Source organism: Phyllostomus hastatus, unplaced genomic scaffold (genome assembly GCF_019186645.2).
Source record: "Phyllostomus hastatus isolate PE091 unplaced genomic scaffold, TTU_PhHast_1.1 phas_contig_283, whole genome shotgun sequence".
Taxonomy (NCBI): domain Eukaryota; kingdom Metazoa; phylum Chordata; class Mammalia; order Chiroptera; family Phyllostomidae; genus Phyllostomus; species Phyllostomus hastatus.
The window spans coordinates 8,837,629-8,861,759 of NW_025333833.1; the positions used below are offsets into that span (position 1 = coordinate 8,837,629).

Below are 24,131 nucleotides of genomic sequence, written 5' to 3' on the forward strand. Positions count from 1 at the left end.
GCTTGTACCTTAAACCAAAGCAGCACAGCTAGAAGGGGCATTCTGGCATTTACTATATACAGGTTTTAAGAGATTTTTATACCAACTAAAAAAATGTCTTTAAAAAACTCCATGTATGCTAGTAAGGAGGCATACAAGGATATAAAGTTACTCATATGCCTGGAAAATGACAAAGTCTTACCCTTCAGAAAAATTAATAAAATTCATCCCCCCCCAAAAACAGTTTGTCGAGGAATGTCTCTTATACATGGTTCAATATTAACAGGCAATCAAGGATTAATTAGGGATAAGTCCTGGGGAACAGAAAGTTATTTCCAAACGAAACAACACTATTTCTAAATTTCACTTGGCACCAGGGCAACAGAACCATCTGTGTGAAAACACAAGAGCACAGACCTCTCAGCAGTGTTTTCAGAAGGAAAACTGTTTGGAGGATGGGAGACAAGCAGTGAGGGCTCCCAAAGCATAATCTTTTCCAGGACTCAAGCTTTAAATAGTTCCAGTTCCCCAGTTCCCCTCCCATTCCCCCCTGGAGAATGAGTCACTCCTACCCAGCCCTCTAAAATTAGTGTGTGGGAAAGGAACCTGAGTCTGATGCTGGAACAAAAGATTTGAGTTACTCAGAGTGTCTTTGCCACTGACTTCAACGTCCTTGGCTGCTCCATCAGAGCCGTGAACAACAGCTTCAGGCTCCGCCGGCAGGCAGGCACCTTGCCCTTGCACTTGCGGCACAGACAGAACAGAGAAGGTGAAAGAGCTGTCACTAGCAATACCTGATGCTGGAAACAATTATTCCAAGGCCGCAGGCCCCTAACTCAGAGAGATGCAAGCCTTCCTACCGAGTTCACACCCACTTCTCAGTGCAGGACAGCAGGAAAAAACCAAATCGATCAAAAGCACATGTCCAGTAGTTATCAGGCAAAAACTATCGAGGAAAAACTCAAGATCGTTACTCTGGCAGCCATCTAACTTTTTCCAGCAGCCGACAAAAATGTCTACTGGGGACAACTTCCTACGAGCCCCCTCTTGTCTCACCCAAGACACCTGGATGGATGTGTGACATTCGATGAGAGAAAACACAGGAGTGTGGACTCACACACGTTTTAACTATATGTGTGAAACGCACTTTTGTACAGACAGGTAGGAGTGTGAGTGGTATGCTGGCGGAAATGCACAGGAAAAAAACACCCTCATACTGCTGGAGAGAAGGAAGAAATAAAATTTGCTTGTAGCTTTTCTACTTTGCTCCACAAAAGCTGGAAGAAGGCAGCACGAAGCAGTTTACTGACTACACTGCCACTGCTTCCTTATCAAGAACTGGCAGGGACAGACAGGTCATCACAGTGAGGACACAGCGAAACACCCGGGTGTGTGTTTGCCTTCCTCTCTTCTTGGAAGTCGGAGAAGAGTGTTCTGCTCTGGGGGGAAACTGGCGGGCAGGGACTGGTGGGAATAGAAAATAATAGCCCTATTGTATTTTTAAATATATTTTCTTGTCTTTAAAATACTAAAATAGCTTTAGCATGACATCATCTCACAGTGAGAAGAACCTGATATAAAAAGCTGTGGGCACTTCAGGGGTTTTACGAGACCCCCTGCGGGCCACAGGTAAAGGCAATCCCACTCCTTGGGCGGCACACCAGTGGCCGCCGTCACTGGCAACGGAGGACTCAACAAACTCTCTTTATCGATGTTTCCCCGGTGACTGAGCTATCTTGGAAAATACTGACATGCAAATCTACCTAGGACAGAATGTTCTGAGTCACAGCTCCACAAACTTCCCCACTGAAGTATCAGTCAAGGTGTAAGGGCCTACTGGAGCCCAAAGAAACTACTGCAAAGTATAAAATTTCCATGATGTCCTTTGTTGTATCCTAAAATTGCAGGTAAAAATTCCCTCCCAACGCATGAACACACACCATACACTCATCCCTTCACCAACAAGCTCCGAAACTGCCCAAAACCTTAAAGTAAACTGACGCCAGGAGACACCGCCCCCCCTTCTCCCGTGCCTCCCGGGCTCGGCACGGGCACACAGGCCATCACGCCCTCGCTGGGACTCGTTCCCACCCCGGTTTGAGAAACTCGGGTTTACGCGTTTCTGCTTTTGATGAATCTGGCTGGATTTAAAAAACTGACGTACATAAAAGTTTTATTTAAGAGTAACAGTCCTTGGATGGAGGCCTGTCTCGTTAATTTGGTATATCCACTCCCATTTAAAACCTCATCCTGAACCTTACAAACACACAGCCTATGTTTGACAAATCACTTATGTTACAATTTCATTTAGTTGAAAATTATCCTGAAATGAACCTTTTCCCAGTTGGACGCTTTCATAGGTTCAAAAGACAAGAACAAGCCTGAGCAAACTAACAGTGCAGCTTACACACACGGTGACGGTGTCCCATACTTCTTCTTTCCCCAAGTTCCGTATTTTCTGTCCTTGTTCAAAATACCAATAATGGACGATTTCATTTGGTCGTGTTCTTAGTGTTCCCTTTTATGAGAACTGACTACTGAAATGAACCACCAGCCTGAAAGTATCGCCAGAGGAGAAACCCCTCCTGCTCCCCCTCTCGCTAATGCATGTGGACAATGCACGTGCAGGCCAGTGCTGCTCAGGGCGGGCCCGCGCTAAGACAGGAGGCCGGGCCAGACTGGAATCATCACCAGACTGCTTTCCTCACACTGAAAGCCTTGCTCCAAAAAAGAAAATGTCAGCGGACCTAAACAATAAATACTGTACTTAGAGATGAAGTTGGTTTACATTTTGGGCGCAAGTTCTTGATCACACGGCAAACCGGTAACACAGTTCTCAGGCAGTCGGTCACAGACGACACTCCCAGCAGCGCTGGGGTCTGGAAGATGACTCAGCCACAGCCCGCGAGAGGAGATGCACGGCGGGCCTTCCCTTCGCGGCGGATGAATGCCGGCATATTACACACAGTACAATCTCTGAGAGTGAGGACCGTTTATGTATAGATTGTGTGGTGTTTCGTCTAAAGCACTTTATTTCATTTTATCCTTAATAAGCCCTATAAGCTAGACAAAGTGGCATTATTCCATATGCAGTTAAGGGAAAAAAAGGACCATCATGACCCCAAAGAATCTGGGCTCAGGTCACCTGGTTAATTTTAGGTGGCGTGGAATCTAGAACAGACCCCTTTATTTCCTAACCACTCATGAAAATGAGAAGTGAAAGGATCCTAACTCAGAAGCTCACCTTTAGTGATGCTGAGTGTGTTGTCACCACTTGCTACAAAGTCATAAAGTGCAACAAAGAGGTTAGGGTCGCTCTCAGTGGCTCCCAGCAAGTTCTCCTTGGAGCTCCACCTGATGGCCTCGTGCAGCGCCTGGGGCTCCACGTCGCACCCGTAGGGGCGGTGCAAGGCTTCTGGAAGACAGAAGGAGAGACAGGAATTCACAGTAAGCTCAACAGCTGGAAATGCACTCGAACTCAGTACACATGCCGTATTCTAGCCGCTGGCAGAGATGGACGGCTCCAGGGAGGAGCAAAACCATCGAGTTGTGAAATCATGAAGAATAAGCAAACGGCACTATCTCCTAAACGTAAGAGAAGACTACTTGTTGAAAATACACCAAGATAGAGATCACGTTTAATTGTGATTTATATTCACTGACCAAATCCAGAAATTAATAAGAAAAACATAGTTTTCTCAAAATGAAAAAAAAATCTCAAAAAGAATTGGCAATTTGTTTTATAAAAATACAAGATATTACATTGCGGTGGTGGTTTTAAGAGGGAACAGTTATGTTTTATACGTCTTCCCTAACTACCTTCCTTCCCTTACTTTGTATAAAAAAATTGTGGAAAAGATAACAGATTTTAAGAAATATACACATATTGTATAAATCCAGACCCTCCATTTACATGTAAAAATAGTGCATCTAGAAAAAAAACAAACCTAAAATTATCTGTTAAACAACAGATGTTTTGGTTTAATACAAAATGTTCTCGCCACTCCAAAATACCTTTGTTTACCACGCACTGTCTGTAAGAGCCTGCAATTGTCGTTCTAACGAAAAAAGTTCTATCCTATTTTGTTTTCCTAGGTGGCACGTTTTTGTAAAACATCAGTAATTTAATTGAAAGCTCTAGAGAATATCACTAACAATGGACACTGATTTAGTTTCTACCATGGGTAATGGTGGAAGCTTTATAAGACCTGCTCGCCTCCTCCAGGGTTCATGGGTGCCACGTTCAGTCGCACCACACAAACAGGTGGTTCCTGCACCACCTTCTCACAGCCCAGGTCAATCACACAAAAACGACACTGCTCTTCCAGCAGCAATTTTCTTAATCACTGGAATTGTTTCAGCAGCTACAGGCCACTAACTGCCTATGTGATATAACAACACTTTTCTAATTATGTTTCTTTCTCCGACTCATTTTTAATTTAAAATTGGTTTTACCACATTTGAAGAAGAAAAAGCCTTGAATCTGTGGTTTTACTTCTTTTCAAATCCATTCCCTCCTCTCCATCTCCGCAGCCAATGCCGTGGAGCAGTCCCCCATCACCTCTCACCTGGACTACTGCCTCCAGTCTTGTCTCCCTCAAATCCATCCTCCACACAGCTGGCAAAGTGATCTATTCAAAACAAAAATTCGACCATGTCACTCTTCTTACGACTCTTCGACAGTTCACCGTGGAGCTGGACTCTCTTTAACACGCCTTCAGGGGCTTTAGGACCGGGTCGCCCCTGCTTCCCCAGCGCCACCTCTCCCCACCCACACTCTCAACTTTACACACCAACACACCCCATGATGCTTCCTGCATCTGTGCCTTTGCTCACACTGTCCTGTCTGCATGGAATGTGGTCTCCTTCTGCCCCCTTCTGAGTTTTTTGACTGTTTGACTTCTCACTTTGTAGCACGCAGCTCCAACACAACCTGCCCTAAGAAGGAAGGAACCTCCTGGCCTCACAGGTTCCTCCTCCCGTTGCCCCCCAAAAGCATTACATTTGCTACATTCGCACCCTCTGTCTGTATCTTTATAATGTCCTCAGTGCATGCCTGTTTCCCAAACTTCACAATGTGCACTTTGGCATAAGAATGGTACCTTTCTGCTCTGGCTGGTGTGGCTCAGCGGACTGATCGCCAGCCTGCGAACCAGAGGGTCGTGGTTTGATTCGCAGTCAGGGCACAGGCCTGGGTTTTCGGGCCAAGTCCTCAGTAGGGGGCGCATGAGAGGCAACCACACATTGATGTCTCTCTCTCTCTCTTTCTCCCTCCCTTCCCCTCTGTCTAAAAATAAATAAAATCTTAAAGACAAAAAGAAAGAATGGTATCTTTTTTTCCAGCAAGGAGTTGTATATATTCAATAACTGTTGACTGAATGACCAAATTACACAAAAATATAAGTGGCAAGAAACAATGACATGTATTTTAATCCTAAAATAGCATTAACCAATGTTTAAAAATGGTTTTATAACTGTATACATGACATAGACAGTAATTCCTGCTGTGGGTTGCATCCATAATTCTCCTAACAGTTTTAGAATTTATTTCACTTCATCACATTCCTTCTCCTCTACAAAGAAACACAGCTTTAAAATTCCACAGCTAATTGTATTGTTTTACATTAAGAATATTACGACAAACCTAAAGATATGTCCAGATGTCCTGACAAGTTAATTTGAAAGGCAGAGTTACGGTGAGTGGGAACAGCTGTATCACACACTAAAATAACCAATTATGATTATAAAACAAAACACCATAGTATAAGAAACATCCTGGCCTCATGTACCATGTTTTTCTTTATTCTAATGAAAAATTATCTACTCTAGCAGGATTTCCACAGGGCTACAAAATGCCAGCCCTTTATTAACACGAAAAGAACTGTGAAAAGAAATACAAAGAATATTCATAATATTAGGTTCTACACTAAATATAATATATCGCACTAATGTTTCTTGCCAGTGAGGGTGGTAATATATCACAATGTTTTGTGATCATTACTCTGTTTAATGATTATCAAACAATTAAATTACATTTCCTTACGTAGGAGTCCCCTTGTTTGAAATTATAAAAGGAACAGAAACCAAGGGTAATTTAACTTTTGTACTATCAATGACCAAGTTAGAAATAGTAATCAAGCAGACACCAAAACCAGCTCTTAAGCCCTGTAAGGCCAAAAATAGCAAATGCCGTACATTTATATCTTACTCTGTGAAACCCAGTGTACTAAAATTTAAAGTTTACAAAACTAATAATTTTAGTGAGCATCTGTTCATTACTGGACATCTACCAGACACCAGCCTTATGCTGAGCTTCAAAATATAAACATTATAAAGCACTACTTGGATTTTCAATTAAAATAAAAACTACTCTTCTTCTTTCTCCCAAATATGTTTTTCCCACAGAATTCTTCACCTCAGTTAATGGCAATTTCATCTTTTTAGTTGCTCGAGCCAAAAACCTTGAAAGTTTGAGCACATACTTCTAGCTATAAGAAGTTCTAGGGATCTAATGTATAGCATAGTGATTATACTTAATAATACTGTACTGTATACTTGAAAGTTACGAAGAGAGTAGATCTTACCATTTTGCAATATGCAAGAGTATTAAATCAATACATCATAACCCTTAACCTTCCATAATCTTACATGTCAACGGCATCAATAAAGCTGGGGAAAAAAACCAAAAACCTTGGAATCGTCCATGACTCCTTTTCTGCTCTCACATGTCACATCCAATTCGTCAGGAAATTCTACTGGCGCTGCCTTCCACATCAGTATTCGGGATCTATTCCCTTCTCGCCCCCTCCATCATTACCGCCCTGTCGCCATGGTCATCCCTCTCCCAGGTTATTTCACTAGAATCCTCACTGAGCTCCATGCTTCTGTCCAGACATGCTCTCTACTGTCTAGTCTCACTAAGACGCCAGCCAGTTTCTAAAGCGTAAGTCAGAGTGTGTTGCTCCTAGGCACAAACCCAGCTCACAGACGGCTCCCCGTATCTTAGAGTCAAAGCTCAAGTCCTGACAAGGGCCTGCAAGGTGGCACCCCTCCCCTGCCTCAGGACCTGTGTACTGGCTCCGCCTGCTGCCTACACCATTCTTCCCCGAGACGTCCCCGTGATGCTTCTCGCAAACGTAACCCTCTCGGCGAGGCGTTCTCTGACTGCCCTATTTTAAAACACATCTATTCCTGGCAACATTCCCGTGTCCTCCACGTCTCCCTTCCCGATGTGTTTCCCCCCACAGCTCTTACTACCACAAAAATACAATTCACTTACTTAGTATTATATTCATGTGTACTCATCGCACTCCCCAATCAGAACATCAGTTTCACGAGAACAGGGGTTTCTGCCTGCTTTGTTCACTGGCCAACTGCAAGCACCAAGAGCAGTGCATGTGTACAGGAGGCTCTCAAAAAAGATGTGTTGAGTAGATGCTCCATGCACTCAGAGGATGCTGAAGGGACAGACCAGAGCACAGAGTTGGGAAGGCAGAAGAGACAAAGCATCTAAACTGCATGAGCAGGGTTCTGCCCTGATGACAGAAGAGTGACAGGCTGTCAACGTGCAAGACACGTCTATGCCGCACGGTTCATCTGCACTGAAGGGGAACTCCATCAAGCTCCAAGGAGGATCGGTAAAGGCAAGTCAGTCTCTTAACAGCCACGTTATTTGACAAAAGGAAAAAAAAAAAAAGAACAAGAAGAACAAGACCTGCAACATAATTTTATGTAAACTTAAAAAACATTCAGGGTGGGCAAAAGTAGGGTTAGAGTCATGAGTACGTGAAACAGAGTTTATTCTTGTATTATTTATTAATTATTGAGTTATTGTCCTTATGAACTATAAACCTACTTTTGCCCACCCCATATTCAGACTAAACGATACTGTTACATTTCTCAAATACACAATATAATAAATACAGGATAGGATAAAAGTAATTTTTGAAGCCAAAGTACTAAAGAATCACTACTCGAAAAACAATCTTTTTCATTCTCTACTCTTCACCCCATCTCTGGCTTTATGACTTTTTTGGTCAAGTCAAAAGACCTTCCTTCCTTCTTTCCTTCCTTCCTTCCTTTCTTCTTTCTTCCCACCCAGCCTTTTGTTCTCAGAGGACCGGGGTCAGCCTCTGTACAGCCCGTCTGCACAGGATATCCCCTGAAACGCATCCCACCAGGAGCACAAAACAAAGGGAGAACTTTTCAAAGACAGAAAACATCCTAATATTTCCCTCAGGCGAAGAATGAACACGTATTAAATCATAGAGCACTAAAAAACTAATGAAGAGAACAAGCTAAGAAATAAAGGCAAAAAAGACAAAAAAAATCCCATAAGAAAAGCAAGTAAACGCCCCGTTGTTACCCAGTGGGCCCCGCCTGCGCCACTTCCTCCTCCGCGGTGCACAGCAGGAACGTCTGCACGACTTGGACGGACGGACTGAGCCCGCCCAAGTGCAAGTGAGCCGGCTGGGAATGTTCTCAGCAACAACGTGGAGTGACTACTACACATTAGGTAAATTAGGTAGCAAGTTAGTCTTCTACTAATCATGGTTACAGATGTAGATCACAGACTCATGAGGAAACAACAGAAGATTCTGAATCTCATTTAGGGAAAACAGGACCCAGGTGGCAGAAATACATTATGACTACTAAGAAAGGTAGTTTTTACTTTTTTCTACTGATATAGTTGCAGGAAACAATAAAAATAAGGCTAAACACAGAATTAGAAACTTGTACAAAGTAAATTATCAGTATTAAATTAAAATCCAGACTAAAATTCAAACTCAAATTTAGAGATAATTCCTAAATGTAATGTTTAACTGTATTAAAAACACCTTTCACCAATTAGTCATTCAATAACTTTGATTGGTTTACTTAAAAATCTGTCATGTAGGGATTGGAAAAATTAATGTACAAACTTCCAAGTATAAACGCCTATCTTGCCAGAAGTCTGCTTTCCCTGACTGCGTGCTCTCTAAAAGGCTAACACTTTTTAATACCTCTTTTAAAAAACTATTTAAGGTGGTTGGATAAATCATTCAATAGTTCTCAAAATACAGTTCAAATTCTTTATATCAACTCATGTATATCTTAACACCACAAAACATTACGTATTATTCATTCATCCTTTCTTTGTAAGTACCGAGGTCCTGCTGTAACTGACACACCGGGAAACACAGCACACACAGTGTCACTGGCCATGAACGAAGACGATGATGGCAATACACGAGATGACTTTCTTGACATCTCCATTCATGCTTGATTTCTGCGCTTGTCCACCCTCCCCCAGACTGCCAGCCCCGAGTCCTACCTGTTACGTTGGGCAGAGCAGTTCCTGGGGCCTCAGTGCGCGGGCAGCAGAGTGAAGTGCCCGGACCTCGGCCATAACGGCCAGCTGGAAGCAGAACTGTCCCCAGGACCATCCCTCCGCCCAGAAGCACAGAGCTCACACTGCCCTGTGACGAGGCAGTCTCGGCATTCCACTCTGACGAGCAGCACCAAGTGCCTGGGACACTGACTCATGTGTGGGGTGGCCCGGGAACCAACGGGGAGGAAGAATGTACAAGTGCCAAGTGGGAGGAGGGTGGCCTGAAAGCAACTGTCTAGTAACTAGGAAAAGATTGAGTCAGAATGGAGTTACCCCAAAACCTCAGGGGTTATTTTGAACAAACAAATAAGTAAAAAGCAACACACACACAGGTAACATAATACAACATGTAGGGGCCTGTATAAATAGATGGGATTTCATTCCTAAATAAATGATTTAGGGAGACTGTAGAGAACTTTCCTTGGAAAAAAATCTGTTTACAATAGAACACCAAATACACTCCTAAAACAAGAGGAGCCGCCTAATGAGACTCATCTTTTGCATCACTTAAAGTAGTTCAAGAAACCACAAATCCAACGTCAAAGAAATAGTTACAACCTGATTCATAAGCGCGGAAGCCCAGAAATGACTGCTTTCACTAATATTTGACTCTAGAGTTTAGTTAAAGTTAAAAACATGGCATGATAGTGTTCAAAACTTTTCAGTGCTAGAACTTTTAAAAGCCAAAGTCTAATCTTTTAAAATATTTAAAGTTAAGTAAATTTAAGAACCTGCAAATGAGACTACCTTATGAGAATTAAACTAGTAACATCAACAAATAATGAATGAATTTAGTGGTGTAATCTACAAAAATAATACAAGAATGTTTGTAACTATACAGCTAAAAACCCTTATTGATTCAGTATTTATTAAGCACCTACTATGTACCAGGTCCCAGGTCAATAAAGGCAACAGTAAAATTACAGGACAGCGGAATGAAACAGCCTTCGATAAAGCTGAAACAAAATTATAATGTAACCTTAGAGAAAGAATGACTTTGCTGGAGGTAATTATTAATAGTTTAAAAAACAAAGCTTATACTTTTGATAAAACTAACCTGTATACAGCCAGTACTGTTAACATTATAAGGAAAGCAGGAGTTAAATGACTAACCGTTACCTCGTTAATGACTCAGAATTTCAAATACCAGGTTGAATTTTTCCTCCCCTAGATTATAAAAAATACAAGAAAAAGGATCTCCATAATCCATGCTCTGTACATATTTATATTCTATATCATATGGTTTACTATTTAATCAGTAAATCTGCTATTTAAATTACCAATAATTAATAGTTACATTTGCAAATGCTCTTACGTCATAACCAGGAGTACAGAGGGGATGAACAGATCAACCAAATGTGGTACATAAACACAATGGAACATTATTCAACCATAAAAGAAATAAAATTTTGATATATGCTCCAACATACCTGGGCTTTGAACGCCTTACGCTGAGTGAAACAAGCCGGAGACAGAGACAGGCACTGCCTGACCCCACGAGACAGATAATGTCTAGAGTTTGTTCCAGCTGTGCAGATGGATGGTTGCCAACATTGGGAATGTGCTTAAAGCTACTAAATTACACATAAAGCTATTTTTAAAAAGTTTAAAATGTAAATTTTACATTATATTTTATAACAATAAAACATTTAAGAATAAAAAGCACTGGGGTCTCCAAATACCTCTATTATGTGATGTGGGTCATTTCTATCATTATGTATCATATTTAAAATTAAAACCGAGGTTTTAACAATTTTTATGAATGTTAAAATAATAAACCCATGTTAATTTTTTTTAAAAAATAAGTAGTCTTCAAAAGAAAATTAAGAGGTAAGAGTAATATTCTGCAAATCTCTTTACTATTTGACTTAAGACAACTGAATCCTCATTTTGCATTTAATCTGCTGTAATGCCATTTTTGTTGAACTACATGAAAATCTTAATGCACATGGGCAAGTAGGTGCAAAAAGAGTTTAATTTTGATAGTCTTTCAGATTATTATAGCTATTCTTCTTTGATACCACAGACAAAGAGGTTTCCCAGTCAAGAAAATGCTAAAGGAGTTCATCACCACCAAACCAGTACTACAAGAAATGTTAAAGGGTCTTCCATAAGAAGAAAAGAAAGATAAAAATATGAATAATAAAATGGCAATACAAATCTATCAACAATTACTTTAAATGCAAATGGATTAAAGGCTCCACTCAAAAGACAGAGGGTGGTGGCGGAAAGGCTAAGAAAATAAGACCCACACATATGCTGGAGACTCTTCAAAACAAAACACACACCAGTAAAGTAACGGGATGAAAAAAGATATTTCATGAAACTGGGAAAAAAAAAAAAAAAAAAGGCTGGAGGAGCCATACTTATATCCAACAAAATAGACTTTAAAACAAAGGTTTAACAAGAGACAAAGAAGGACGCAGCAATTCCACTTCTGGATATTTATCCAAAGAAACCCAAAGCACTGGTTTGAAAAGACACATGCATCCATATGTTCACTGGAGCATTATTTACAATAGCCGAGATGCGGAAGCAACCTAAGCGCCCATCAACAGACGAATGGATAAAGATGATGTATTGGATATATACAATGGAATACTACTCAGCCATAAAAAAGAACAGAATCTTGCCATTTGTGACAACATGGATGGACCAAGAGGGTACTGTGCTGAGCAAAATAAGTCAGACAGACAGAATCAGATTCTGTCTGATTCCGTATGATTTCACTTATATGTGGAATCTACAGAACAAAATAAACGAACACACAAAACAGACCCACAGACAGAGGAGGGGGGTTGGGGAACTGGTGGACAAGGTGACAGAATTAAACGAGCACAAATTGGTAGTTATAAAAGTCACAGGGATGTAAAGCACAGGGAATATAATCAATACTATTATAATAACTATGTATGGTGCCAGATGGATACAAGATTTATTGAGGTGATTACTTCATAAGTTATATAAATATTGAGTAGTATACCTGAAACTAATATAATATTGTATGTCAACTGTAATTAAAAAATTAAAATGTAAAAAAATAAAGTTTTAAAAAGACTACAGTATCTTAAGTTAGAAAACTAAAAAATTAAGATACAAAAATATAAAGAAAATAAGAAGATTCTTTTCTGATTCCATGCCGCTTTTAACTATCTAATCTAATACCTTGTAAACATTTTTTGAGAATGAAGTGAAAAAGTATGCGTGAAAAAACTAATTAATAGAAAACGATAAATGAGAGCCTAAAAAGATTGAACTCAACAAAATTATTAGTAGAGTAAGACAGGTTTTTGTTTTTAAAATGGTTTGTTTTCAAGTTTATAAAAGCAACATATGCTCATTATAGAAATTTGAGGACTATAGATAAATAGACAACAACACAATATTTATATAACTTATATTCTATCCCCACTTACAAAATTATTAAAATAATAGACACTTTTACATGTGGCTCTTTTAATCTGCATAATGATTCATTGTTTTGCCCAGTATTTACTGAGTGGTCACTATGTACAAAGCTCTTTGCCAGGCAGGAAGTATTAGGTGCTAGGCAAAAAAATAAATAAAGTCCATAAGAGATAAAGATAACTCTTGTGGTTGGGCCAGGATGGGGAATTTCTCTACTTTAAAGAAAGTGACACTTAAGCTAAGGTGTGGGGGGCCGGGGGAGGGCGGGGATCTAAACTGAGAGAATGTGCAAGTGTAAAAGCCCTGAGGTGGGAAAGAACCTGGTATGCAGGGGAGATGGAAAGTGTGGCTGGAATTGAGAAAGTGAGAAGAGGAGCACGAAAATAAGTTAGTAAAACAGACAGGAGCCGGCCAGACCAAGCCCTTCAGGATTTAGGATTCTATTCCAGGACGAGAGACATCCACTCAACAGTTCTGAGCAGGAGGTCATACGGTCTGAGTTCCATTTTGTAAAAGGTCACTCTGGCTACTGGGTGGAAAATATGGATTAGATGGGGAACAAAATTAGAAACAAAAATACGCAGTGGTTCAGGGATGGGATCATCTCGGCTTGGAACAGAATGATGTCAGTGAAGACAAAGAAAAGTGGAAGAATTTTGAAATCCAGTGTAGAGCTGGAACTGACAGAGGCTGCAGACCCCCTGGACACAAGAGAAGCGAGAGGGAGGAGTGGCAGCCGGCTGGCAGGCTTGAGTCAGCGGGTCCACGGCCACGTCACTCACTGAGAAGCGCAGCAGTGCAGACCACATGTCCCACCACAGACAAGTGAATCTGAAGGGCAGAAGTAAACACCTTGCTACATAAATCTGGAGCTCAGAGACGACCGACCGTAGGGGGCAGACATCAGCACATCCATGGTGTTTTAAAACCACGGATCTGGATGACACCACTTGGGGGACAGAGTCAGACGAAAGTGCAGGCGGAACCCACAGGGAACAAGGATCTGAATACCGCAGGTGTGTTGTCTGAAACCACGGAGGCTAGAGAGAAGTGAGAACACACTGTAAGTGCTGAGAGAAAATATCCTTTCTGAATTTTGACAGTTTTGTCAAACCAAAATTTGTCTACCCAAAATTCCATATCCACAAAAAACACCCTGCAGAGATGAAGGTGAACAAAGACAGTTTCAGCTGAAGAGAAGAACTCCCTGCCAGCAGACCTGATATAAACGAACTGTTAAAGGAAGATCTTCAGTCCGAATGCAAATGATACCAGAGGGAAACTCTGAAAACATTAGGAATAAAGAGAAGCAAAAATGATAAGTAAAATATATTATTCTTTTCTTGAGTTCTTTAAAATATGTTTGGTGGTTTGAAGCAAAAAGGGCAACACCCTCTGTAGGGACTCTTCAATGTATAACAACTTAACATAAAGGCGAAGGAAAAACAAAACTATGATGGTAAGGTTTTCTTTTTATATATACATATTTGCCATGAGGTGGTTAAATGTTGAATCTACATAAGTTGTGGAAAGTTCAATATGTATAGTGAAATCCCTACAGCAACCAGTAAAAAATCTCTATAAAGAGATACAGCAAAACTAAACTAAATTAAACTGTAATGCTAAAAAAACGCGTTAATAATCCAAGAAAAGGCAGAAAGGGGAGACAGAGACACAAACAGAAAACTAAAACGGTAGTACAAAATCATAAGGCAGACAGAACATATATATAATATGATTCAACTACATGCTATCTAAAAGAAACTCACTTCAAATATAATCATATAAGCAGGTTAAAAATAAAAGGATGAAAACATGTGTTCACATAAAAACTTGAACTTGAATATTCATAGCACTATTCATAATAGCCAAAAGTGAAAACAACTGAGATGTCCATCAACTTAAAAATGGATAAAGAAAATTATTCACTAATAAAAAGGAATGGAGTACTAACGCAGGCTGTAACATAGACAAACCTTGAACGAATTACGCCAAGTGGAAGAAGCCAGTCAGAATGAGCACATTTGGTGAGTCCACGTGGCTGGACTGTCTGGAGCGGGTAAATCCACAGAGACAGACAGGAGACCAGCGGTAGCCAGGGACTGGGGTGGGGAAGGACCGTGGAATGACTGCTAATGGCTATGGGATTGCTTTTGGGGTGATGAACATGTTCTAAAACTGGCTAATTATATATCTGACAAAGGACATGCATCCAGAAGAAATAAAGAGCCCTCAAACTTCACAATGTGAAAACCAGCAACTCAATTTAAAAGTTAATAAAAATCCTCTTCACCGAAGAGGACACGGGAACGACAAATAAGATGTCCCACATCGGCGGCCGCTGAAGCAGTGCACATTAACACCACACTGAGACATCACTGCATGCCTATTAGAGTGCCTAACAGAAAATACTAACAATACACCAAGTGCTAATAACGAGGCAGGATGCAAACCAACTGGAACGCGCATGCACCGCTCAGTGGCATGCAAAATGGCACAGCACTCTAGAAAGCAATTTGGCAATTTCTTGTAAAGTAAAACATTCACCTACCATATGACCCAGTAATTCCAACTCCTAAGTACTTACCCCAGAGAAACAAAAACTTACATTCACAAAAACCAAATGTTTATGACATAAACATGTCTGCCCCAAACTGGAAACAGAATAAATGCCCTTCACAGGTTCGTACAATGGAATACTACTCAGCAGTAAAAAAGGAACGAACTCCCGACACACGCAACAACTTGGCTGGATCTCAAAGGCATTATCCTGAGTCCCTCAAAGAAGCAAGCCAGTATCGAAAGGTTACAATTGTCCAAAAGATAAAACCATTGTAACAAGGATTTTTTTTTTTTGCAGGGGTGGTAATGTAACTATTCTGTGTCCTAAATGTGATGGTGGTTACACAAATCCATATACTAGTTAAAATTCACAGAACTGTACACTCCCCAAAGGCCAGTTTTACTGTATGTTCATTTCAAAAATTAAAAAAAAAAAAGTAAAGTCCAGGATCCAGGACAAGCCTTGAAGAACTCCCACACTTAGAGACCAAACAGAGAGGAGAGAAAGGAGAGAAGGCCGTGAAGGACAGCCAGCACGGAAGGAAAACGCCCCGAGGTTCAGAAAGGTGACTGAAGGAGGAGGGAATGGTCACTAGGGTCCCCTACTGTTGAGATGTGAGTAAATAAGTACAAAAAAGTGTCTTGTTTTTAAAAGCTAGATGGTAAAAAAACTTCTATATTCTTAGAAATCTTCTATAGCTTTCTTGTTAATGGTTATATATATTCCATCTTGCAGGGGCCTCATCACTTCCAATTTGCACCTGTAACCAATTAACACATTACATTGTATGCTGCCCCCCATTTTTCTCTGTTTAACATTACCTTTAAGGGCAAATTTTCAAATCAAAGGACATTTTTAAGACTCATGATACCTATTTCTAAACCACTTCCCAAAAATTTTTACCTCTTCATACGCATCAACTCTGAAAGAATACTCACTTCACAAAGGTGCTTATATCACTTTGTTAATTCTAAAGACAAACAGCAGTAACTTGTCTAAATTCACGACTCACTGCGAATGAGGTAGGACACTTCCCATTTCTTTTGGTAACTATATTTCAATTTACTTCTAGTGAGGTGAAACGCTTTCCCATTTCTTTTGTTGTTTCTGTTTCCTACTTTGCAAGCTGTTAGAGGCGCTGGCCGCAAACAAAAATCAACAAGTGGGAAACTACACAACGCAACTCCTGGTGTTACTCCTGTCACTAGACATGACAAAGAGAAGAGTTCGACTCTTCCCTACGCTGGCCCCAAATTTCAAACGCCTCACAGGTGGAGCTGTCGCTTTCAGAACCACGTTTGTCTCTGGGAGTGGACAGCCGCCCCAGGTGAGCTGGCCTGCAGCAGGCCACCTCCCCCCTTTTCACACCAGCGCGAAACAGCGTGGCAGAGACCTAGAGCAGAACGTACTTCAGGACCTAATGGGAGACCCTGCAATATGCCCAACTCCGTCATCGCTGAGAGGAGGAAGCGAAGCTGGCGTCGGAACCAGGCGGTCTGTAAGGTGGCAGCCACCACAGCCCGGCCTGTTCCTAACCCTCGCCCCCTCCCTCCCAGGCAGCAGCTGGCTACAGTTCTGAGAAGAGAGGAGGGAACTGAGTCCGCATCAGGCTGCTTCACTCTCAGCATTCACCCCTTCACCTTTTCTTTTGTGAACTCGAGGCTTTAGGAACAAATACTGGCCTCTCATTCCAAAAAGGTTCCTAAAGTTAATAAGCTCTTTTTTAAATCCAAGAGACACGGTGGTGTAGGGAAAGGGAAAAGATGCTGTTACTGCTTTTACATTTTGTGACAAGAAGTCTCAGAGTTACTGAATTTTTAAAATTAGCAATCCTATCAATCATTTCATTAGCAATGCACTTTTTGGGTTCCATTGGACAGAGAGATGCATAATGGTTCTGTACTTGTACAGACTTCATCTTACTGAAGGAAAAAAGACATAAAAAAGGAAGTAATAAATTAGAGTAGATATACCATTTAGGCAAAGGAAGAGACTACTTAATCAGAAATGATCAGAGGTCAGATTCAAGGAGAATATAGAACTTGAACTACTATGTGAAAGATAATACAAGATTTATTTATTTTTTAAAGGATTATTTTTATTTTTTATTATTTTTTAACAAATCAATGTATCTCTCTTTTTTTAAGGTTTTATTTATTTATTTTTAGAGAGGGAAGAGAGGGAGAAAGAGAAACATCAATGTGCAGTTGCTGGGGGCCGTGGCCTGCAACACAGGCATGTGCCCTGACTGGAATCGAACCTGTGATGCTTTGGTTCGCAGCCCGAGCTCAATCCACTGAGCTACACCAGCCAGGGCGATAATACTGGATTTAAACAGACAAAGGGAGAAAGTAAGCACAGTCGAGAATAAAATGCCGCTGTGATTTTTTTGTGATACGCTCAAACTGAGAGTGGGTGGAAGCTAAGGAGAAAGGCCATGACTACTACTACCAGCCAATCTAAAGGACAGTTCATCTCGCAAAAGTTCAGAGGCTCTTCAGCTGCTTATTTTTATTTCTACACCTTCAACTTTTCTAGCCATACAAATCTTCAACTTGAGCCCAATAAATTTCTCCTTACCTTTTAATGAACTTATTTTCAAGGCAGGAAGGCACCCTGTTAGATTATACAGAAAGAGCTGAAGTTTGCAGTTACGGTGTCAACTTCTCCACTAAGCACTGTGGATGCACATAACCTCACTGAAGGACTCCACAGTGCACTTACCATGCTTTTCCTGTTTTACCAATGAAAACTGTCCACTCCAGATATTTAAATAACTTATCCAAGGACACCTCACTTTTTGAATGGCAGAGTCCAGAGCTGCTGCTTAACAAAGATTTCTTAGATTAAAAAAAAAATTGCCTTTGTGTTGCCCGTTCTCTGTGTTGTCACTTTTGGAAACTAGTGAACGTGGTGTCAAGAAAGGCATAAACTAAACACTTTGCAGCCCTTTCCTGCCCTTGAATATGATGTCTTTGGTGTAGGAGCTGCATAAGTAACAGTGTTTAAAAAAAAAAAAAGGCTTTTTAACTTAGGGATCATTATCCCTAAGGAATAATTTTAATTATTTATAAATTTATAAACACTCCTTAAGAATAAAATTAAATGTAACTTAAAAGAACTAAACAAACTCAATTATTTGATTGTAATTTAATTCAATTTTTCCCTAACAAGAGAAATTAAACCTAAAAGGATGAGATTTTGTGAGGTAGCACTGAGCTCTGGAGGGTCACAAGCCACTGAAAACACCGCAGCCGTCACTGCAGTCGAGAAGGCGTGCTTCACAGCCACCCGAAGCCTCCAAACACGTAAAGGAATCACCTGCTCCTGTCAGAGTAGGAGCTTTCTCTAATAGCAAAACCACAGAGAGCAACACATCCTGGACTCAAAAATCTTCTATTGCTACATTATCACTTACAATGTCCACAGCCCCAAAGGATAGGCGTTATCACACTAACACGCGAATACTCAGAAACACTAAGTAACTTGATGGGCTGGTTCAGCAGGACGCGAACCCAAGGTGGTGTCTCACTCGGAAGCCTGTGCCCCCCTCACTGCTCCAGGCCGCCTCCCTCAGGCAGCAGAGAGTGGTATGGGAACACTGGGAAAGTCTGGCTTTCTACCTTCTGGAGAAGACTCTCAAGAGAGCCAGACCCCCCCGTGGAATGGCCTTGATTCACCCGTCCGTACACAGAGTGGCATTTAAGAGCCAAACCTCGGAGACTAATCAGAACGCTAACACATGCTTACCAACCAGTCCATCCCATCGCAGGAACCTGGAAATTTCAACATTACTCCCAATGTCAGATCACAAATGTTTCCAGAGCTAACGCACAATGACTCAGAGAGGAGTTTTAAAAATTTGTATAGGTCATGTCAGAACTTAGAATGCATCCAAACATACAGCTTTTTCTCTACTTAACTGTACAACTTTCATCTCTTCCTAGAACAATCTTATTTAGATCTAAACAAAATAGGTTCTGTGTTTACTTTTGATTTATCCTAAAAACAAAAACAAACAAAAAAACACAAACAAAAATCTTCCCTAGTATATGGCTCACCTCACAATCATTTCACACAAAAAAGAAATGTTCCGTGTGGGTGTTCACTAGGAAATATTTCTTACAATTCTAGAAGTTCCCTAACCTTACCCTGTAGGACACCTGCCGCTGCCCTGCAAACAACTCAGCAGCATAATGACCCTTTCATGTGATGCTAAGAGTCAAAGAAGTTGGTTTTTCCTGTTCCAGACCCGTGGAGCTAGTTTTACGTTACCTATGAAGAGTCGTGTCTATGTGTACATACTACACTCCCTATACTTGGGTCCTGGCTGCAAGCTACTTCCTGCTGGCTGCACTCACATATTTCCAATGGACTTTAGGAAAAACAAAGACCTTATTCATTGCCTGTATTTCAGCCGCTGCTGCCTATCCAGAGCAGCAGAACTCTCCCTGCAGCATGAGTGCTGCAGGTAATAAGAAAAAAACATAATTCAAATTACAAAATTCTTTTGGTTTAGGGCTCATATTAATACACATTTTTTTGTTCAAATAATCAATTTGATTATTTGATTAATCTTATCGTCAAAAACACTCAGCATTCAATCCCTGTGATTTCACTGCTGAATTCTATATTTCTCTCCAGGTGAAAACAAAACTATCACTGGGAAATTTTTAATTATATGTCTTAGTTAATAAAATCCCATACTAAAGTTGTTTTCACCAGACCTGTCAGTATCAAGGAGTGAACACAGAGCACTCACTGTACCTACTACGTAACCATCACGTATTCGCATCACTCTGTGTACCATGACAATTCACAGTCAAGTTCACCGTTAGCACTGGCCTAATTTATGACGTGGGGTAGAAATCACAGGGCAGCAAAAAACAAAAACCAAACAAACAAAAAACCAGTTTTAACACCACCACCACCACCACCACCAGCAGCAAGTCTTTCCAGGCCACTCCTCCAGATATCAGATGAGCGCCATGGGGAAGGGGAAGAGAAAGGAATTCTTTAGAGGTATTCAAAAGATAAAAATACAGAATCCTTTTGGAGTAAGATTTGAAATTCTGCTTCTGGCACTTATGAGCCTTGAAATCATGGGCAACTAAGAACTCTGAAAACAAGTCAAGTCACCCTAACAACAGCAGGGTGCAAAAGCAGCATAATAGTACTGCGAAAGTATGTATGCCCTCTTCAATACCCTCCCAGGCCAGGGACTGCTTGCCCTCCACTTCCCAACCAGACTGTTTTACACCCCGCCCCCCAATCACCCGATGGGCTCTCTGCACTCCCGTAGTGAAACCGACATCTGACCGAAGGCTAGAAATGGGTAAGTAAAACAAGGCCTCCTTCCATGGAGAGGGCACAGAGGACAGAGAATGATTTAAAGAAAAGATAAAGCCACACCAAGGTTTCCAAGAAAACTACAGACCAACATCCCTTATAAATACAGATGCAAAAATTCTCAATAATTTACTAGAAACCAAACCCAGGAGCATACCAAAAGAACCAGCAGACACCACACCAAGTGGGATTCATCCCGGGAACGAAAGGCTGATTCAACATAAGAAAAGCAACCAGTGCAGTGCACTCAGTTAACAGAATAAAGGGAAAATACATGGTCGTCTCAGTATGGTTCCCGAAAGGACAAAGCCAGCACCATTTTCTGAGCGGGCCTATGCCCTTGTTAAATGTGACTGCCATTTCACTCTTCTGAGCGTATGTCCCCAGGACTAGAAAATTACTGGAAAAGCAAAAACAGAACTGCGACTAACCACTCCCCACAGCCGCAGGCAACAGATAACACTGCAGCAGACTGCAGCTTACCCCAAACCACCCGGCCCCTGCGTTGCAACCCCCCTAGCAGCCACCCCTTCACCCTTCACAAGCCAACAAAGACTCGAACGTTCAGGGCCGGCTTAATTCTCTGCACCTGGCGCCTTTCTGCTCGGGGAAAGTAAATAACACCTGGAAAGTGAATAAAACTTTGCCCTCAGCATGTTCCTCTCTTTGCGAATTCTTTCACAGCCCAGTCAATGGCCGTCCTAACAATTCCTATTCTAATTATCATGTGGAAAATAGTTTTAAAGTATGCAGTCCTGATTTAGGTATGTAATTTCTAGATTTTAGAAGTGATGTTTAAAAGTCATGCTTTGCAGAACTCTCTTAAGTTATGTTTAACAAGAATACATGATACTATTGTGTTGGCCAAAAAGTCCGTTTAGTGTTTTGGTAAAATAACAGGTGTTCTTTTTTTTCACGTTCCCCGTTGACTTTATCGAGTTGGATACTGTGAGTACATTGGCCGTCTCCCACGTGGTATGACACTGATTGTTCTCAACGTCTCAGTTTGCTCACTGTCAACCTCAACTGGACTACCTGACGGCGGAGCATCATCCAAGACAGCTCCAACACAAAACTTCACAAACCACTTTCAACACGTTCGATCAGTCGCAGCGCCTTCTCCAAACAACGGCACAAACCTTTTGTGTGTGTGTGTTTCAGTTACATTTTTACCTTTCTTGAAATTACATTTTTACCTTTCTTGAAATAAGAAACCATAATATGTCAAAAATGTTGCATATTTTCTTCCATCTTCATTGTTAAAATGGTTACACAAATATTCACCAATTTCTATGGTTTTTTTGAAATGCACACTGCTATGACAGTTGTGACAATACAATCTAACAAAAGTGTTTCAAATGAAGTTGAAGACATCTAAGCACTAGTACAGCCAACTTAACAACAACAACAAAATTTAACTTTTTGGCCAACCCAGTCTCTCTCTCTTAGCGGAGTACCTGACATGTGAGGTGTCAGCCACATGAAATTTGATTCGACTGTAACCATCGTGGTTACAGGCGGTGGTAAACAGGCGGTGGAGCACGGCAGTTAAGAACACGGACACTGAAGCCGGATCTCCCAGGTCTGAATCGGAGTTCCACCCCTCACTGTGTGACCTTCATCAAGGTAACACTTCTGTGCCTCAGCTTTCTCATCCAAACACGTACAGTAAAACAGTACCTACTCTCACAGAAGGGGCAGAAGAACGAAATGTTATTGTATGTGGAGATCTTAAAGCAGTGTCTGATTCAAAATAAGGGCTGAGTAAAGGTTGATTATTTGGTTGATGAAGATAAAAAGGGTGACTAGAAGGATGTACACCCAGCCCTATCTTCAGACTTCAACAATGAAGTTTCCGCCTTTTCTAACAGACTGCACTGGATGAAAGCTGGTTTCCATATGTAATGTGGGTAAAATGCATACTCTAGAGATAATCTCTTTAATCTGGAACCCTTAGAACCTGACACCAACACCACTAAATTTTCTAATTCATAGAGACGTCTATGCTAACCCCTTCCCTCTCCACAAGTAAGGTAATGCATGTTACATAACCTTCGTGTACTCTGTGACTATCACATACTCTGGTGAAGGAGTGGTAAGCAGTCCCAGACAAGATACTAGCTCAAATGTACTGACAGATTGTTTCATACATTTGAATTCTGATTAAAAGTCCTGCGTAGCTAAATTTTTTTTATACTTGGCTAACAGACCAACAGAATTATATTAATCTCTTGAATAACCTGGATTGAATTAATGTAATGTGTTTAAATACAGGCTTCTCTGAAGCTGTCTATTGATACAAAATCATTTCTTATATAAATACTCTATCTTCTGCACCATTCCTATATATCAAAACACTACTTAAATTGAATACCAGGCTTTTGGAACATATACCAGTACATACCTAATGATCATATTAACACATATCTAATTAGTATATAATTATCTAATTCTCATAATAAAACTGTCAGATAAATAACTTTTCCAAGATCATAGAGATTTGCTCCAATTTCCTTCATCTGCCCTATATGCTATATTTTTGATAAAAACTCATCTTTGAAAGGTAATACTGAGATGAGTCTTGTCAAAATACTTAAATTATAGTCTTAATAATAAAACAAATGTTATACACCTCATATGACAATTTTTGAGATGTAATCATGTAAGCCCAGGGTTTCACACCTGTGACACTTCGGATCAGACACTTCCGTGTCCTGGGGAGCTGCTCTGTGCGCTGCGGGACGCTCAGCAACACCCCGGCCCCTACCACTAAATGCCGGCAGCACCCTGTCGCCAACAGTGACAACCAAAAACGTCGCAAAGGCTGTCAAATGTCCTCTGGAGAGCAAACCCCCCCAGCTGAAAACCACTGATCTGACCTTTACAACAATCCTGTGATATACAGAGATATGACAGAAGTCCTAACTGAGTGGTACGCAAATGTGTTTCAGACTCTGAATCCAGGGTTTATTTTCCTACGTCAGATCTGCTTCCTCTTAAGTGCCCCCAGCCCATTACCCACCGTAAGAAAAATGTGCGACAGTGTGACCTTGCATGTAAACATGTGCATGTAAACATGTACAAACGAAAGAGTTGTAAAACTCAGTTTTACTGCATGTGCTACGTTCTCATGTGCCTTTCCTTTCCCTCTCTCCATCCCGACTCCTGCTGGTTTCCCAATGAACTGATTTCACCGCCTGCAACTGAAAAACTACTAAGGCACTAACACATGTTCATGGGTTCTCTCAGTGTTTTCACGTGTTTGACACAGCTTTTCAGCTTCGGCAGGCGGTGCAGAAAGGTGTTCTGATTAACCCTAGTCCGACCCAGCTGATCCAAATCTTCCGGGACTTGGGTGCTCTGCCGACAGAACCCCAGACTGGACGCCGCCCTGCAGTGGCTTCCCCAGCACTGGCATCCTCGCCAGTCCCCTGAAGCTCCTGTTGCAAAGCACATCCTAGG

At 41.1% G+C, this 24,131-nt stretch overlaps 1 protein-coding gene and 1 non-coding gene across 5 annotated transcripts in view; one reads left to right on the forward strand and one right to left on the reverse strand.

Annotated features, from left to right (window-relative positions):
* The window catches only part of ABL2 (ABL proto-oncogene 2, non-receptor tyrosine kinase), a 95,138-nt gene that overhangs the window by 25,070 nt on the left and 45,937 nt on the right, over positions 1-24,131 (reverse strand). For 2 of the 4 annotated variants that reach the window (XM_045838473.1, XM_045838471.1), the window contains exons 2-3: positions 4,548-4,610; positions 3,224-3,394 (exon numbers count right to left, since the gene is read on the reverse strand). In XM_045838473.1, the coding sequence (XP_045694429.1) occupies positions 3,224-3,394; positions 4,548-4,610 (234 nt within the window). The remainder of the gene's footprint in view (positions 1-3,223; positions 3,395-4,547; positions 4,611-24,131) is intronic. The other 2 variants (XM_045838474.1, XM_045838472.1) reach the window with 1 other exon arrangement.
* On the forward strand, positions 18,180-18,324 carry LOC123818591. The gene has a single exon (XR_006785660.1). It is a non-coding gene; the product is annotated as a small nucleolar RNA SNORA13 (small nucleolar RNA).